Below are 19,677 nucleotides of genomic sequence, written 5' to 3'. Positions count from 1 at the left end.
GTCTTACATTAAAATAGACAAATTTAATTAGCCTATTCTATTTATGTTTGTATGTGAACTCGAAATCAACCCCAACTTTGCTTTAAAAAGCATCACAAGATCTCCTAACCGAAGATCACATGATCTTCAAGTGATTTATTATTATTATTATTATTATTATTATTATTATTAGGGCTTCATGTTAATGTTCATTTAATGTTTATGCTAAAAAAAAGTGCATATAGCTGCCAATTGTATTAGTTGTTTGTTGATTTTCAAATATAAAACTTATTGAAATGTTTTCAGTGTGTGTATCAGTTCTTTTTGAACGTTTTCATCTAATTTGAACAAAACCATGATAATATTGATAATCGTGATAACTTTGGTCACTATAATCGTGATATGAAATTTTCATACCGTTACATCCCTAATTCACACACACACACACACACTCAAACCAGTGTTGCCAGATTGGGCGGTTTTGAACTGGATTGTGTGGGTAAAAAATTGTTTGGGTGGGTGGACAAAATTTGGGCTGGTTTGGGGTCAGGTTAGTCTCAGCCTCAAATATCACACCTATGGACCGTTGGATGAACATCTGATGCATACGGCACACAAACTTGGAAACACTTCGGGAGTTTCATCAGATTGGTTGAATTATACAGGATTTCCAGGAGACGTGCGTGTCGCATTCTTTAATGTTCCACCTGGAAACAAATACGCCGTGACGTCAAACCCCCTCATGTTAGAAGCAACCTGTCGTGTTTACAATTGTGATAATGAGCGCTTATCAGGATCAACTAAACGCTGGATGTTCAAAAGTATGTGAAATACTTAAAGTTCGCGGCATAGAGTCTTTAAAATACGTCCAAGAGTTTTACACATGGTCTGTTATTGTGGGGACATTTCCACGCCCCTAAACATGACACGGCACAAAACGAAACGTGATTGGTTGCTTTATCTGTCAGTCATATGGCCTCTTGGGCGGGCCTTGCCATTCAAAGCGGCCAAGGTTCCCAGACCTTCTGCCGCGAGTCTGAAGGTCTGGCTACACGAGACTAGGGTCAGTTTGGTGGTTTTCAAACATCTAAACTGTATAGGCTAATTGATCAAAAAAACAAAACCCAAGTGTGCATGTACGGCATCCAATCAATCAACAGGGTGCTAATACTGGTATTGCCTGCCACACTTTTAGCCAATCATGAAGGATCAGCAGACAGACATGATGATTCATGAGTGATGGTTTTTAGTGCGATAAGGGATCCGATTTTGAACGTATAGTTGTATATTCAAGCGATCACAATGCCAGAGTTGCCTAAATATAAGTTACAAGGTAAAGAGTGGGACAGTGACTTGACTCTCACAACCTGAATTACACCTGTGGAGGGAGATGGTGCGAAGGCTCTTAGTTGATATCAGTGTAACTGAAATCAGAGCACAGTTAAACAATTTAACCAAAATCTAAACTGAATATGGGACTATACGATCCTGTCCTGCATTAGAAAGCTGGTGGACCTGATTAGTTTTGACTGTGCAAAGTTCTGTATTATGTTCAACAATGCACTTCACGAAAGACATGCTGTAGTTGTCTGAAGTTTTGTCATCTTTATTTTGTTTTAAGGAGTTAAAATTGGTCCTTATCAACCTTGATTGACATGACAATAAAATTATATCACATTTTGACAGTTAAAGTTTTGGGCAGTTTTTTGTTGGATTGGGCGGGTTTTGGTGAGCTTTTGGGCTGGATATCCTCCACCCGATCTGGCAACACTGACTCAAACGTCCATTGCGTCCCACGGTGAGCCGATCTACTCTAAATGTCTGTGGAAAGGCCGTAATTATGGTCATTATCACAGGAGCAAGGAATCCATACATGCATTTAAGGGAATCTGAAAAAGGCGATATACATTAAAAGACCTACAAATTCAGTATGTACTCTGTACATCATCTGTAATCACATGCTTTGGAGGTATTTGATTAAATGACAGCAATTTGTTATGAAATATCAGAGGATAAAGGAATTTTAGGGCTCTAAACAAGTAAAGCTCTATCTTAAAAGCACACATTACTCTGAACAAAGCAATACTTTCAATGATTTAGAAAATACATCCTCTTAGCTATTGTTCCCACTGTTGATGGCACAAAGAAAAACATTTCTTGAGGACTCAGCTGGAATGAACCTGAAAATACAGCCGATGATGGCGAACGTTATCAGATAGCACATTGCAGTTAGCTAATCTGATAGTTATATGCAAAATGGGTTTATAATAGAGACGATGACAGCTCTGTGTTTTTGTAAAGATGGGGATAAAGAACTGAATGGGGCATTAAGGTCTATTCTGATTCCATTCTCTGAGCTGCTTATACATTTGCATTACAAAAAGCTCAATCACGGTCTAATTTTTTGCCGTCTGAGGTGGTAATGATAGAGCGCCTCTCTGAAAGCTGTGTTATGTGACAGATGCTTTTCATATTACAGCGCAAAACTCTTTGTCTTTCTCGCCGGCGCTCCATCAGGCAGCATAAACACTCTTCAGCCTCTTTAATGCATCTCTGCTCAGCTCCATCAGCGCTGTGATTAGTCTGTGCGTACGAGGAGGGGGCTGGATTGACAGCTGCTTCAGTAATGCAGTGCTGAAGGGTCGCTGACCTCTCCTGTCCCCATTCCCTACACCATCAGGCTGATCTGTGACCTGTGAAATTACTCCGGCTATCATATCTCACCCAATCAGAGGCAGACGAGGACATGTTCGCAAACCGACACACGCACACACGTGTGTTATATTACCTGCCAGAAAGAGCAATATGGAAGATACATAATCTGACAGTTTCATTGAGCCTCACTCGCAAAAAGTGTTTACATATGTGCGCAGAAAAAGTTCTCATGCAACTTTCCACAAGTACATTCACACATTTTGTTTGTATTCTTATTCGATTGTTTATGAATCAGGATTCTGCTAAATTAGGGAGTGTGTGCCATACAGTTATTAATTAGTATATATATATATATATATATATATATATATAGTCACTCTATTTTTTCAGCTCTCACTATTAATTATCTATTAACTATGACTTTTGCCTCAAACTCTTAATTTGCTGCTTATTAATAGTTAGTAAGGTAATTGTTAAGTTTAAATATGCAGTAGGATTAAAATATCTAAAATATGGTCATGCAGAATAAGACATAAAAATTTACTTTATAAATACTAATAAACGGCCATTATGCTAGTAATATGCATGCTTGTTAAATGTGAGAATTTGTCATTAAAATAAAGTGGTAATTGTTATATATATATATATATATATACTGTATATATACGCAAACACATTATGTATAATTATGCATTATTATGTATAATTATTAGAATTATTATATGCATTTTCTTACATTATTTCATTTTATAAAACACACACACACACGTATAGGGATATAACGATTACCGGTTTGATGATAAATCGTGATAAAATACCCCACGGTTAGTATTACCGTTTCATATTTTAATTATCACTATAACCGTATTCGATTACCGTGATTTGAACAACTGAGGATAAATAAATACTGTACTGCGCATGGCTCCAGTGTGCGACCAAATGGGCGCATTTTGTGATAATTTTTTCTGTCTGTGCGACTAAATTTTGTGTGCGGTCACACTGGAGCAAACACCGCATTGTTTAACTCATAAGCGCTGCATTTCTGTTGCATGTGAGAAACATCAAACGGCAAACGAAACTGAAAGCATAACGAAACCGCGCTACTCGTTTGAGCTGCGCAGCGCTTCGAGTCACACACACACACACACACACACATATATATAAACCCATATATATATATATATATATATATATATATAAACAAATGTTTTCTTTTTTTTTATTCCTATGTCCATGTAAAATATTAATCTTGCCATAACATTAATTAATGAGAGCCATTATGAGGGCTACAGGGATTATGTGTGCCTTTGGACAATCCATGCATGCCTACAATAATGAAAGCCTTTCACTGACATATTTGTTGAATCAAGACATTCATAACCTAATAATTACGTTGCAACAGCACATAATTAAAAAAGGAGAAAATTACTGTACTTTTACTTAATAAGAAAGGAAAAGCTGTACTGCCAACATTAATAATAACTATTTGAACTGCATCAAACTAAAGGCCACCATTAGCATTTTGCATGAGTAAGAGGGACTGGGTGGAAATGTCGAGAGGATTAATGTTAATAATTCTGACACTGAATATTCATGATCCCTCCAAAAACTCACATCCAATTACATGTTTGTATTATCGATATTCATGCAGCTGGCATGAATATGGATGGTCCTTTTGTTGTAGACCCTGTCAGTCTAATCCACAGAGGCTTGAAGGAGGGAAAAAATCATAAGAGAGATCAGCAGAGGAAATTACCACTCAATAGTGACCAAAACACCTGTTGCAAGATACTGCTTTTTTAAACAAAGACAGCCTAATAGTCTAAATAGCCTTGAAATGAACACAATGGTAACATCACTCTCAATAAGCTGGCAAATTCAGGCAAGGTTCAGTAGCGCTATTCTAATCACGGCCAATATTAGCATCCTCATTATCAGCGAGCAGCGCACATCAATTTTAGATTCTCAGGAGTGGTGATACAAGCAATCAGAGGAAATACAGACCTAATATGCCTTTATGAAATCCAAAGTTCAACAAAACAGTTTTTTTTTTTTTTTTCTCCCTTCAAACAATTTAAGCTAACTCTCGGCATGATGATGTGTTATCTGTGACCTTTCCGAAGACATTATCTTACCAGTTGTCTTACAGTGATAATTCAAAGCGATAAAAGCAAATTCAAAGGCATACTGTCATAGCACATTTGTATTCTAAAGTAAAAGTAGGGCAGAAAATCACTGATATAAATATTGTCATACATATTTATTCTAATGAATATTCATGAACTGTGCTATTTTGTTTTTGTTGAAGATAAGATTGTAAGGTCAATTATCTCTGTGTGGAAAACACAGGGGGTACAAATTATTTCCAGCAATAGATGTTACATGTGCAAATGTGTTTTGGATGTAAATGCTTACATCTGGTGACAACTCCCTCCAGTCGAATGATGTTGGGATGGTCGAATTGGCCCATGATGCTGGCCTCACTCAGAAAGTCACGTCTCTGCTGCTCTGAATATCCGGCTTTCAGACTCTTGATGGCCACCTGGATCTCCCTCTTACTGGGCAGCCTCAGACGGCCACTGCAGACCTCACCAAACTCACCTGGGAGTCAAGCAAGAGCCTGTCAACTAACTGAATTTACCTTCAATCCCTTATTTCATTTCATTACAATCCCTGGAGAGCTGTTCAAGTGGTTTACACAAGTAGGGCATGTTTTTGAGTGATTCATTTTGACTTACCGGCCCCAATAACTCTTTCAATCCGTATGTTGGAAACTTCGATCTCTTTGGCGAAGTCTCGCACTGCCTGGTTGGGGTCCTCGTACGTATGCGGGTGAATGTATGTGCGGGTTTCGGGAAGTTTGACTGCAATGCAAGAACACGGTAGGAGTGAGGATAACGGTCGGGTTGTTTTACAGTCACTTTAGTTACCTAGACTGAACCATCCATTTTCCTAAAAGGAGGGGAGTGCCGCATTTTCAACCTCATTAAACATTGTCTTTGGCAGGCAGGAAAAGTGTCATTAGAGAAAACACACATTAGGCAACTAGTGCGATCAGAGACATCATTTATCAGCAGCTGCATCAGAGGCTCTGTTCACTAACCGACAATTTGCTGGAAAAACATGCATTTCTTTATTCATCTATCCAGCCAGACCGAATTATGTTCACCGTCTGACTGGCCAGAGAAAATACTATCCTGATTTGATGACATTTCTCAAACTATGTTCTTTGAACGCACTACATTAGACATCTTAAAAAGTTTTGCCCAATATTTTGCTGATTACTCTTTTCCAAGACCAAAAAAACCTGTGTGCATTACCTCGTCCATGCTGAAACTGCATTTTCTCTTCCTCAGGGTCTTGCTTTGCTTTAATATATCCACAGCGCCTGGAACAATGGGATAAGTACAATTAAAACAGTCCGACACAATGAAATACATGCTTTCTCTCACACTAAATCAACCAACCAATCCCCTAAGACTAAGAAAATGTTGATGACTGTAGAATCAAATCTACAGCGGCCTGGTCTGGTCACATATATCTTCTATTTACAGTGTAGTTTAACCATAATGTGTCTTTAGAGGCCGGTTTTCCCACCTAGTAAAGGATTTCACTGCTCTAATCCGCTCTTTAGCACTGGGAAAATTCAATCCTGTCACCTCTGACTTTATCATTAACTACATCATTCCTCCCACAGCAGGATCATGAATAAGGAAATGCCCCAGATAATGAATATTCCAATACACTGGGGAGGAAAGGTGGCCAGCGTAGGACTGATAATTATGTTCATTATTCATTTAATCCTCGTAGTGACACACGCTCACACATTCCCTTTTCCTGTCATGTCTTTAACAATAACGTATTGCCAAAAATGAAATGTCCCAAGCTGACTAGCCATAGTAATTACACAGCATGTTGAAATGTGGAGAATGGATGCAAAATGTCTACAGACTGGCACATTTGATGGGGACCAGGTGGAAAAAGCCATCCTAAATGGGTTTCTAGAGGACATTGGCATAATATGGGTGACTATTCATTTATGAATAGAAATGCAAGCTGGAGTCTCTATTGTGCTATAGCAGATGACAAAATGCAAGGCATTTCCTGTAACTGCAGGTAAAGAAAGCTAAAAGGTCAACAATGGAGAGACAGTGTTATGAGTCAAAAACCTTTGGGGGAATTCACACAGAACTCGTTCTTGCATCCAAAACCAGCTAGAGTGCAAGGGAATGGAACACATTGCAGGGGTCATGAGGTATGAGGTGAACATTTTAAAAGTTAGATATTTTTATACTGACATACCTTTTTAAAAAATGCAACAAGCAGACAGATACCACACAGTTGCCAAAAAGGACACAGATGACCAAAATTAAAACTGTAAATGTCCCTTTAGAAATCCTGTAATCCATGGATGAATGCCATTCAGAACTGAATTAACTATGCTTCCTTAATTCCAGTTCAAATGCTGAACTTGAAATGAGGGATGCAGAACTGCTATTTAAATTTTGGTGTTATAATATGATAGATAGAATTGCAGAATTGCTATTTTAATTTGGAGTTAGAAAAGCAGATATCTAGATCAATATCTAGAATAATAGAATGATAGTACAACACATAGAACTAAAGAATGATAGATAGAATGACATATAGACAGAACAACAGAATGGTAGAATGACAGATTAAATGATAAAACGACAGAACGATATATAGAATAACAAAGACAGAACAATACAACAACAAATAGAACATTGGATAAAACAACAGATAGAAAGACAGAGAGAATGACAGAGTGACACATAGAAGGACAGAGCGACCGATACGGCAGAATGATATCTAGATCGATAGAACGATATAGATTGACAGAACAATATCTAGTACTACAGATAGACAGAACGATAAAATGACAAACAGAATGAAAGATAAAATGACAGACAGAATGTTAGAACAACAGAACGACAAACAGAAGGATAGAGTGACAGACAGAACAACAGAATGATATCTAGATCAATAGAACTATATCTATTTCAATCATGACAACTCTCTGAAGATTTAACATGGTGATGGATATGACAATGTTAATGTATTTGGTCTTGGCGGAATAGATCTGCTACGCTGCTGCTGTTGGTTATTGCTGTAGTTGTAGATTATTGCTGCTGCTGTAAGCAAGTACAGGAACTTGCTACTGCCAATGCATACGGCGATACGGTGCCGTGAGTATTTAAGACATACTGCTGCTGCACAAATAGCATATAAAATAACCCGTAGCAGAACTATACAGGTGGAGCTGGGGAAGGTGGAATGTTTCAGAGAAACTCTGAAAGTGCGCTGCAGGAATCTCTAGTGAATGCTAGCCAGCCATATAAATGCAAGGCAGTAAGCTCATTGGCTGCATAGCAGCATGAACCAATCAGCTTGTGCCAAGTCATTTAACTCTCTGAATAGCATCAGTTACATTAACAACCCGTCAGCCTGCGCCATTTAGAGTTTCATGACTGAACTATATATATTAACAACAATATCTAGACCGATTTAACTATATCTAGACTGATAGATGTATTATATGAGTTACAGAATGATAGATAGAATTATTGAATGATAGACAGAATGACAGATACAATAATAGATAGAATGACAGAAGGATAGAGCGACAGATAGAACAATAAAATATCTAAACTGGCAGAATGATATCTAGATTGATAGAACTAGATCTAGATTGACAGAACAATATCTAAAACGATCAAGCAACAGATAGATAGAATGATAAGAGCGACTAAGAACGACAGATAGATAAATGGATAGATGGACAGATTCAATTCAAATTGACACTCAGGAACTCTGAATTCTGCACTGCAATCAGACCATAATGACAGTGAGAAATCCCCAAAATCCTGCAATCAAACCGCTAAGCCAGTAATACTCCTGAAGCAGCTGTGGAAATGATCATGCATCAGTGTTACCAGTATGTTGGTTCTGGTATTGATTTTATACACAGTTAACAATGCTAATCAATACAGGATACAGGGTCCCCTTCATTCAAGAGCCAGAGCGTGCTCAGCTGCCACAGAGCGGTCAAAGCATTGGGGCCCGAGGCAGGGGTTGGGGCAAGAGCAGACATGGGGGTCTATTACATAATGGGAAGACCGCTGGGTTCATTCATGCCCCCTCTAATCCGGTCTGTTGCATCTCCCTGTGGAGTTGCGGGGGGGTGAATCTCTCCCTTTCAGCTGTTGTACAGGCCCGTCTGGTGGGGGGTTCAGAGGTACTTGTGTGTCGTTTCCTCTCAGCAGCTTTTAATGAGACTGGGGGTCTCAAGAGAGACCCCACCTGTTCATCAGCCACACATACACATGCACCCCCCTAAATAAATGCCCAGGGCCTAGTGTGCATCTGTGTGCAGGTACAACCCCCCAACCATTCCGATCTTTAACCGACCCATGTGCGAAACACAGTCTATTAAGTGCAACACGCTTGCACAGGGGGTGCAGCGCTGGAGGGGTTCGCAGAGGAGGGCCGCCCCGACTGAAGCATGTGGTAATCAGGGAGAGTAAATCGACTCTGAAACCGACCCCACTTGCTCTCTAACCTGCCCTGCCATCCCTCGAGGTCCCGCAGACGGATCCCCTCCCCCTTGCACCTGCTGCAGCGCTGCTCAACACGCTGATGAAACACTTTTCGTGCTGCAGCGGGAGATCCGGGAGTTTCTAAAGTGAAGCGTAATCCCACCCTTCAACCTTCCTGTCACTCATTTGAATGCAATATGCACACTGCGCCGCTATTTGCATATTCTGTTATAATGGCGGATAAAACGAAAAAACTAAATGTGACAGACTAGCGTCTAGGACTCTGCAATTAACAAATTTTTCAACTCCGAAGCATTCCTCAAATCCCTTTTGTGCGGTGATAAAGACGTTTCGCAGCCCTACACCACTGGAAGCCCTTTTGTCTATGACCCAGTTTCTTTTTCCTTTCTTCTTCCACTCTTTTGTCTTTCTCCCGCTCTCGCAGTGTGAAGCTTGTATCTGCAGGTGACAGTGCAGCGGTGCAGCTTTGTATCTGCTGACAGGGTTCACATCTTTCTCTGTGCCTTTGAGAAAGGGATGTTGAATGTCATGGTGCAAAAGCAGAGAGACTATTAAACTGTCTGGCCATCTTGAGGGAACTATGAGTGAGAGCTGACTCAGAGTCTGCCATAAGCATTAAGAGAAAGATGTAATGGAGAGATTGAGGAAATAGATATTTAGTACTTGTCAACAATATTATTGCTAATACAAACCTTAAGTATTAAATGTTGCCATGTAACTCATCCTATAGTGTCTATGCTACAGACATTAAAGAGTTAGTTCACCCAAAAATGAAAATTAGCACATACATTTCTCACCCTCAAGTCATCCTAGCTGTACACGAGACTCACCGGCGCATGCGCAGCACTGACCTAATACGTCATCCGCCCGGAACTGCTTCCAGTGTACAGAGGAGCCGAGTCGTACCACGCAGTGGAAAAGCGCCATAAGGTACTACTATGCACTATTTAGGTGTAGATGAAATACAAAGTTGTCTCTTTAAGGGTACTACACTAGTGACAAGCTGTTCTGACAGTGCAACATTTGCAAGCTTTTTCTTTTGCCGTAATTGATTTTTGAGCCTATATGCACATAAATAATGTGACTATAAACTAGATCCCATCAGACAAAGAACCAAGTGGTTTCCTTCAACAACCAGCATGAGATGATGTGCTACGAGCATAAAACACTGTCGTTTTAATGTGGCAATTCTGTCCTCTGACCCTCAAACTAGTTCATTACATAATGATACTCCAGCTCATTGAGCTAATGAGGTAAAGCAGCTTCCAGCTGGGTTTCGAGATCTGTTCAGCATGTAGCAGACGGCAGACCAGCTCTGGCTTTCACCTGCTACAAGGACATGCCAAGCCACTGGCATGGTCAATACATCCCAGTAGGGTGGCAAGAACAACAGAACAAAATTCAACTGATGTCCTTGCATGTTGCCACGTGTCTGTTCTCCTAAAGGACAGTGTTAATTTGGAACGGTTCACTGAAGCATGTATTTTATCTGGAAAACTCAGTAAAGAAAGTCAACACAGAGGAGCCGAGTCGTACCACGCAGTGGAAAAGCGCCATAAGGTACTACTATGCACTATTTAGGTGTAGATGAAATACAAAGTTGTCTCTTTAAGGGTACTACCCTAGTGACAAGCTGTTCTGGCAGTGCAACATTTGCAAGCTTTTTCTTTTGCTGTAATTGATTTTTGAGCCTATATGCACATAAATAATGTGACTATAAACTAGATCCCATCAGACAAAGAACCAAGTGGTTTCCTTCAACAACCAGCATGAGATGATGTGCTACGAGCATAAAACACTATCGTTTTAATGTGGCAATTCTGTCCTCTGACCCTCAAACTAGTTCATTACATAATGATACTCCAGCTCATTGAGCTAATGAGGTAAAGCAGCTTCCAGCTGGGTTTCGAGATCTGTTCAGCATGTAGCAGACGGCAGACCAGCTCTGGCTTTCACCTGCTACAAGGACATGCCAAGCCACTGGCATGGTCAATACATCCCAGTAGGCTGGCATGAACAACAGAACAGAATAGAACTGATGTCTTTGCATGTTACCATGTGCCTGTTCTCCTAAAAGATAGTGCTAATTTGGAACAGTTCACTGAAGCATGCATTTTATCTGAAGAAAAAAAAATCTGTAAAGAAAGATGCATCCGTGAGCCATAACGTTTGCTGGTCAATATCATGGATTATTAATGATTTCTCTCCAGAAGTTTGTAATTTTGTAAGCTTTTTCAGAGAAGCACAAGGACATATTTACACATCTGATGAAGACAAACCGTCAGACCAAAATAAATCTATCATTACCAAAAAAACTGTTATTATATTCTGCTATATTTTTAAGCATAACTGAGAGGTCATAGTATAATCTTATTATTTAACATACAAATAAATAAAGATTGCTAAAGAATACAGAACTAATAACAACAAAATGACAAAACGTGGATATACTACCTTTTATATATACTGTAAATAACAACTTTTGATTCCAAGTGTATCAGAAAATATAGAAAGTAATTCCAAATTATTTGTAATACTTTCTCTCTTTTTGTTTTTAACCAGAGGATTATTGGCAAATTAGTGATAATAGTAAATCAGAACAATTTTTTATTATTTTTTTGCAACTAGAAATTGACAGTGTGGTCCCTTGAGAAATCGCTAAAAACCTTTCCTCCTACCTGAGAATAAAAAATAGATTTACAATCTGGCTAATTACAAAATAGAGGAAATGATCGTGTGTTTGGAGGAAATGGACACTCATAAATTCTAAGCTCCTGTGACAGGTGTTTTAAAAACACTGACTCTATCATTTGAGAAGGGTTCATTACGCTAATTGAAATCCAGAAGAAAATCGAGCTAATTGATTGCGCATCCTGTTCTCATCTCCAGCCTGTGCACATGCATCCAACATATCATCCACCTCTATATTCCGGAATGTTCTGCTGACGCGTTCAGACACATCTACAGCTGGCCTTCCTTCAAACAAATGGAAATGAAATTCTAAGAGAAGTTGCAATGCATGCTGAGAGTGAGTGAGTCATGATGTGCTCAGGGGCTACACGGCCAGCGATTTCTGCCTGGAAAGGCTCTGGAATAGCCAGATGGAACAGTTTGTAAAAAAACAACAAACCTGTTTAACAGCCGAACATGCTCATGCAACCATTTTGGAATGGCATAATAATTCCATTTTGTGTGTATACTTGCATATGTTGCTATATTTCTCTGTTAAACACAAACAAATGGACTGACTAAACAGTTACGGTACGGTATCAAACCCCAGGTAATGTCTGCACTAAATCAACCAAACAAGACCCATTAAGACCTCGGCTGTGCCTCCAAAGCATGATCTACACTGTTCAAACAAAGAACTGAATAACAAAACACATTTACAAGCTACATTCACTCACGTTGGTAGATTGTGAACAAAAACTACTTCCCCTAAACGGCATCAGTTACACAACACTGTGGGTTTTCACTAAACAGAGAGAAATGTGGCACTGAAATCTCTTAGTTTATTATTGTATATGTCTGTTTTCAGCTGCTATGTAACAAATAGTTAGATTTCATCCACCAAACTGTTTTTTTTTACCCATTGATAGTTTCTGAGATGCTCTCAAAACTAGTAAAAACCAGCACAGGGAAACAGCAGCCTGTGCCATTTTTTGTTGTAATGTTTGCAGTCTGAAATGGATAATTTTGTGGTGTTGCAATTTGATAGAATTGAATAATTTACTCATTTTTGAAGAGTCCCATAGAATATTCAACCATCAGAGAGCAGCTGTTATATGGGGTGCACTTATTTTATTACACAATATATCATATTTTTCCCCTTCTTGAATGATTTAGCACACTACAAATCTGCCAAATCTTTATGTGATTAAGTAAGACAGGCAGGGAAAAAAGCCGAAAAGGTTCCTCGGATAACACAAACACACAACCAGTAATCAGAAATGCAATAACCCCACTAATGGAATATTAACCAACAATGCATTTATCATTCCTACAGAAAACAGCCATGTGGCTTCTAGATTTCATCATTAAACTGCAATAATTTCATCCAACATGTGCTTCAGCGAATGGTTTGGAGGCCGTCCAACTGGAGGTAAAGGGAATTGTTTTAATATCAGAAGCTTGAAGTCTTCAACTAGTTTTCATGGCTGGCAAACAATGCTCTTCAGACTTGCAAATGTGTGGGTCTTTGGTTAGTAGGCACCTGCTAGACGTACCGCAGCATCTGTCATTGTACTGAAATGTTCCACAGACAAAATCACAAGGATCTTTAAAGTGTGTATTCCATTTTTAATTGCTTTGCTGGATAGAAGCAGAAAATAGGGGGGAAATGAAAGACAAACGAAGACCATCTGCCAGCATCATCAACAGCCAATCAGAGCTGTTTTTTCCCCATCAAGTATCAGAATGCTGGCCAACTCCAAATCACTGGGAGCCCAAATCGGTGCAAAAACAAAGTTGAACACACTAAACATGCCTGAACTCTTCATATTTCTCTGACTAACCCCAACTTCGGTGTGCAAACAGAAGACAAACACACAAGCCAGAGTTCCCATCGCTCGTGACCAGTGAATTACCATGATTTGTTCCAGTTCTACATGATTACTAGACACAAAAATGCATGCACAAAGAAAACCTCTAGAGAATTCCAGAGGGAAAAAAATTATGGCAACTAGAAATTCAGAAAATAAATTTTCTCTTATTTTAACTTAAGAGTTCATATCAGACAAATCACAGATTAAAATTTTTTGACATTTCCAGGTTTCCCCGATTGGTCACAAATCATGCCGTGTGAAATCTGTCAAAAAAAACCCTCTTCAGATCTTCCATGACCTCGCTCAATTTAAGCATTTGAAACCCTAACATCTTGCTTACAATTCCCACTAGAGTTAAACTTTGCAAAAAACTGATGTATGTTTTCAGCTCAGCGAGAGAATCAGAAATCAATGACCTCAAACTGTCAATAATGGAAAGGCCATACTCTCTTAAAGCTCAGCTGAGGTTCTGAAAGCAGTAAAAGAACCGTGGGCACTGTGAACTGAATACCTTGTTAAGTCCAGTATAGCACAGTATAATCCAATGCCAAGGGACTGAATGCAATTACAGAGTTTAGCTTCACTCACCATTACGATTCATTGGCCTCCACACCACACTAGAAATACGTCATTCGAAATCAGCATCAAAACTGTTTTTATTGCTTCCATGAGGGTCTTCCCACAAGCAGTCACACATGCATTGGGTTGGGGGTGGTGGAAACCATGAACAAGACGTGGCAGCACCAAGGTTTTGGCCTGCAGGCATAAACTTTGCCGACATAACACATCCTGCGGGACCTTTCTGTCACAGAGCATTATGGGTTACAAATTGCAAAGCAGACGGAAATCTCATTCTGTGTTACAACATACTGGATCGTATAGCATCCAACAACAGTCGAAAAATCCCTAGTAAATCAGCCTTTGAAAAAGGAATGCTAGTGCCGGTCAATACTAAAAGCTGTAACGATGCCAGTCTTTCTGCTGTATTGCTGAAAGAAATTAAATTGGGTTGCTGCACACTGCCTTTATTGTCTCATAGATTAATTTTTTTATATGAGAAATATAATACTTATATTTACAATGTTATTAATATTTTAAATAATATAATTTACATAAATAAAATATTTTATTTATTAATATTATTTAAAAATAATTACAATTTCATATATATATATATGAACAAAATAATATAAGTTACAATTACAGTTTACGGAAATTTGGATATAACAATCTAGTAAGACCAAAAGGGCACACTCCTACACAAAGATCAGCTCATGACTCATTCTGACCATTTCATGTCATTGAGAACGGTTTATTTTCTGCTTTCTGTTCCTCGTCTCCACTGATCCACTCTTTCCTTTCATTTCCATTACATTAGCTCCCTCATTCTCAGCCGTACAGCGCGTCTACTCTTGCTTTTCTCCCTTATGTCTGTCTCTTCAATTGTTCTCTCAAGTGTTTGCTTTCATCTCTACAGATCACGCTATGCAATCAGAGGGCTAAACAATTTTGTGTCCTTTTGATTTTGTGTAAATGCACACATACAAAGGCATACACACACTGACAGATGCACAACAACATCTCATTTGCTTGATTCTGTCTTTCTATATTTATGGTTCCTCGCTGATTAAATGAAACATGGTTTCTTTATCCTTCGTATGGATTTCTTGACAGTTAACCCAGATTAGAACTGATTCATCCAAGTCTGTCTATGTAGAAGTTGCCAATTAACAGCTTTTTCATCATACAGAAGGCTGCATACTTTGGTTTCTGGAGATTTTTAAAGAATAAGGTACGTTTTGAATGTAAAAAAGAATAGTAAATTACTCTTACCGTCCACTCACAACAAAACAGGCCACCAGCAACACCAGAAGCACCGCTCCGCCTGCCACAGAGATGGCCAGTATGGTTTGCTGATTGGGATCTCCAACAGCCAGCATATCTGATAGAAAGAGAGAGTAATCAACATTAAAGCAGAAATTATTTTCAGTGGTTCTTGCAATTATGAAAATTTACCACAGTTCTGGCATGATATTCATATAACTGCATTATTTTCAGTTAGACCATAGTAAACATATGGCTCTACACGGTTGTTCAATCAATGGTTTATGCATAAAAGGTTGTATTTTTTATTAACAAAAATTTTAGGCTAAAATGTATTTACATGTATATGGGAAAGTGCATATTTTATGTGCATGTCGCCATTAATTTCAACAATTTGTAACTATTTTTTTTAATTCTTACATTTTTTTAAATTAATCTTTTTCTTACAAGAAGTACAAATATGCCATTCAATTTTAAAATTAATAAATTAATATCTCCCAATCTACATCCTTAACCAACTAACAATGTTATGTAAAATATAGTAGCACACTGTAAACACAATTAGAAACTGTTAAAGTCACTTTATGAAAACCAAGGCAACTATTCTGACATTATTCATAAGTGTTATCACAAACAAAAATAAATTACTAATATCTTAGTAGAGAAACAGGGAATGGATGTAAAATAAGCTGAATTTTTCCAGATAATGTTCCAATAAAAAGATTTAAGGCAGCGTCCTTCTAATTATGTGCACAGAATGGTGGAGTGTACCATATGGTACACAAACTATGAGACAAAAACAGCGGGGCATCTGCCTACTCTCAGCTGAAGCTGCTCACACTTCAGGGGAACACTGACAGAAAATCTACATGTTCAGACACCGCAGCAAGAGCGCAAACTGCAGCGCGTGAGGAGCCTCGTCTATCTCAGGTGACTAATTGAACGTGTTCACATGTATGAATATTTCACAGCCTCTTTCAATACGCGTGGCGGATCGGAAATTCAATCAGTGGCGTGTGATGGAGAAATACACACACGTGTGACACAGGTTACAGTTTGGCTGAAACGAATGTCCTTGAATATTTGAAGATATTCTGCTGTGAGTGAGAAATTAAGGGTTTGGTGGGACTTTCACAGCCAGAAATTACAGAGGGATCTACAAAATCAAGGACACTATAAATGGGTTTCTAATAAAGAAATACACCACAAAGCAACGTGCTTAAAACCCCCTTAATTATGGTAAATCATAGGCTTCGTTACAATTGTATTATCATTTTATGGGCTTATTACTTAAAAAATAATTATATATATATTATATATATATATATATATATATATACAGTCTGTGACATGTAAACTATTTCAGATATGCAATGATAGGATGAACAAGTGTTTCGTGTAATGAGATTATATTGTGCATTTTGGCATGGATGATACTGACAAATTATCATCCAGGAGCAGAACTGTCCATTTTAAAATGACAATTTTAGGGTCAAGTTTTGTAGTCAGTTCTCTGAGACGAGAAAAAAAAACATTGTGGCTAATCGTCAAGAAGTTCTGAATGGCTTAATTTCACTGCTGGAAGCAAGAGATCTTAAGCATGTAAAACATTTCTGGTTGATTTATGAAGGTGTATAAAGGATGGATTTCCACTCACCTTCATGGCTTGTCTCAAACTCAATCTCTCCCCTGTAGTTCCCATAGCCTCCATCTGTACGGGCTCGAATCCGGAAGATGTATGTGGTCCCTGGCTTGAGTCCATCCACAGTCATACTGTTGGATTTGGTCTTCAGCACAGTGTAGTTCTGATCCTGCTGGTTCTATAGTAGGAAAGAATGGAATAATAAGTGAACAAGACTTCTTTCAATGAAGACGGATGTCTCGATCCCTCACAATGATCCCTGAATCCCTTCCTGTCCTGAAGGCTGCATGAACTTTGCTGAATCATCCATAATATATTATATATTTCACAGCTTATCGATATCCATTCATCTTCCTTCATGTAAGCCCTTCGCTAAAGAGGCACATGGCAGCTCATTTAGGGAAATCTAGCGTTCCAGAGAGGAACACCACACCCTGCGAGAGAGGGATGGCCATATTTCCTGTGGTGCTATTAAATCTAAGATGGGCCAAACAGGCGGCATCAAACGGATCGTGGACACAGTGGCAGCCAAGCCTGTCCATCTGTGCGCTCTATCTAAAAGCCACATAGCCCATAATCACCTGAATAAATCATAATAATTACCCATCACCCTGTCTTTATGCCACACAGCCAAGTACAGTGGTACGGGAGGGATCTAAACAAATAACTGCTCGAAATCACTTACCATGTGTATAGAAATGTGACTGCAGAAAGTAGTTCGCACTAGATATGCGCGATACATCAGTACAATAACAGATCAATGATATTGAAGATAATTTTAATTGTGCATGCTCATTTCTGCTATTTTTACATTGTCATTACATTTGCGGTCATCTAACAATCATTTTGAGTTCCTTTTTAAAAAATAATTGAATAATAGTTAAACGTAATCTTTAGCATATCTCGTATTGAACATGCATTTTTAATATGGTACCTTATATTATTTTGATGCCTAAATTCATTTATGCATATATGCATATACATTTTTTAATTATTAAATTATTATTTTTTAGACAATCGTATAGAATAGTATTTTAAGATAATAGAATTGTAATATACATTTAATATTATATTGGAATTCTAATATATATTTATATGTTATAGGCCATAAAATGAGTAGCTCCCAGTGCAGGAAAAAGAACTTAGAATCTGACATTTTCCAAGTATTCTAAGGAAGTAGAATTTATATATATATATATATATATATATATATATATACACTGAATATATATATGTATCGTTATATAAATTAATATCTGTCAGTTAGGAAAAATTTGGAATACTAAATTTTCCAAGTATTTTAAGTGCAATTTCAATATATATTTCATATCTTTAATATAGCAATATAAATTGAATATATATTTATCAGTTACAGGCCATAAAATAAGTAGATGCTAGTGCAGAAAAAGAAAAGAAAATAGCCTTACTATGTAGTACAACACATTATTTACTATTCAGACCCAATTCCCAACAATATTGCACACTTTATATGACATTACATACTTAACTTTGCATGTAGATTTGCAAATATATTAGATTTCATGTATTTTTGTTTTTTGGGCTGTTCAGCCTATAAAAGTTAAACAGGTTTGAGCTGGATGAAGTAAAAATTTGATTTTTGCTCCCTGTCTGAAAAAAGCCTCTGTAACTTGTTCAGGGCAATAATGTCATCAAGTCTAAAATGTGGCAGACAGGATATCTATGAATGTTAATTGGGACCGAATGAAGCATGTCTGTGTTAACATTACAGCCTCTCCCCAGGGTACGATAAAAGTGAGCTGCCATATGCCCAATCAGTGCAAGAAGGACTCACATAGGACCAAAAGGTCATGAAGATCAGTGTGCGCTGAAGAAAAGATCAAAGTGTCCAACCTTTTCATAATAGGTGACTTCATATTCCACCACGTTCCCATCGTTAGGTTCTGGACCCTGCCATGCCAGCGTTACACTGTCGGTGCCCTTCCTTTCCTTTAAGATGACGCTCACTGAAAAAGAAAGAGAGAGATGAATTGAGATTGATTTCCATGTAAAAGAGGAGGATTAATTACACTTCTAATTAAAGAGTATGAGAAGGCTGGCAGAGCACGTCTTGTCTTTTTTGGGAGTGATAAATTATTCTGTGAGTCATTTTCACCCCGTACTACATAGCTGGCACGCAGCCAGAGCACCTCAGCCTTTCCATTCGTACAACAGCAGTGTTCACAAGCTGCCCTGAGTGGAAGGAGAGAGAGAGACAGAGGTGCTAATGATGGTGTCAGATTGTGAGTACAAACGAGGGCCTCCCGTTTTGGGTCCCGGCAGCTAGTGATGAATGAAGGAGCTGAGGATTCGATCTTTAATGAGCTGTGTGAGTCTTAACTCTGCATGCTCTGATCTGCCACGCGGCGCTGACACAGTGACACCACTAACTGCAGTATGCACACAAACACTCTTAAAGTGATAAACAAACAGC

General features: G+C 38.4%; 1 protein-coding gene across 1 annotated transcript in view; it reads right to left on the bottom strand.

Moving 5' to 3' along the window:
* The window catches only part of ek1 (eph-like kinase 1), a 56,301-nt gene that overhangs the window by 15,884 nt on the left and 20,740 nt on the right, over window positions 1-19,677 (bottom strand). The window contains exons 5-10 of the mRNA XM_016278940.1: window positions 19,098-19,210; window positions 17,241-17,403; window positions 15,593-15,701; window positions 5,955-6,022; window positions 5,373-5,498; window positions 5,050-5,235 (exon numbers count right to left, since the gene is read on the bottom strand). Coding sequence (XP_016134426.1) covers window positions 5,050-5,235; window positions 5,373-5,498; window positions 5,955-6,022; window positions 15,593-15,701; window positions 17,241-17,403; window positions 19,098-19,210 — 765 coding nt within the window. The remainder of the gene's footprint in view (window positions 1-5,049; window positions 5,236-5,372; window positions 5,499-5,954; window positions 6,023-15,592; window positions 15,702-17,240; window positions 17,404-19,097; window positions 19,211-19,677) is intronic.

The sequence above is a fragment of the Sinocyclocheilus grahami genome, unplaced genomic scaffold (assembly GCF_001515645.1).
Source record: "Sinocyclocheilus grahami isolate Dianchi unplaced genomic scaffold, SAMN03320097.WGS_v1.1 scaffold126.1, whole genome shotgun sequence".
Taxonomy (NCBI): Eukaryota; Metazoa; Chordata; class Actinopteri; order Cypriniformes; family Cyprinidae; genus Sinocyclocheilus; species Sinocyclocheilus grahami.
This window is presented reverse-complemented; position numbering and strand designations above follow the sequence as displayed.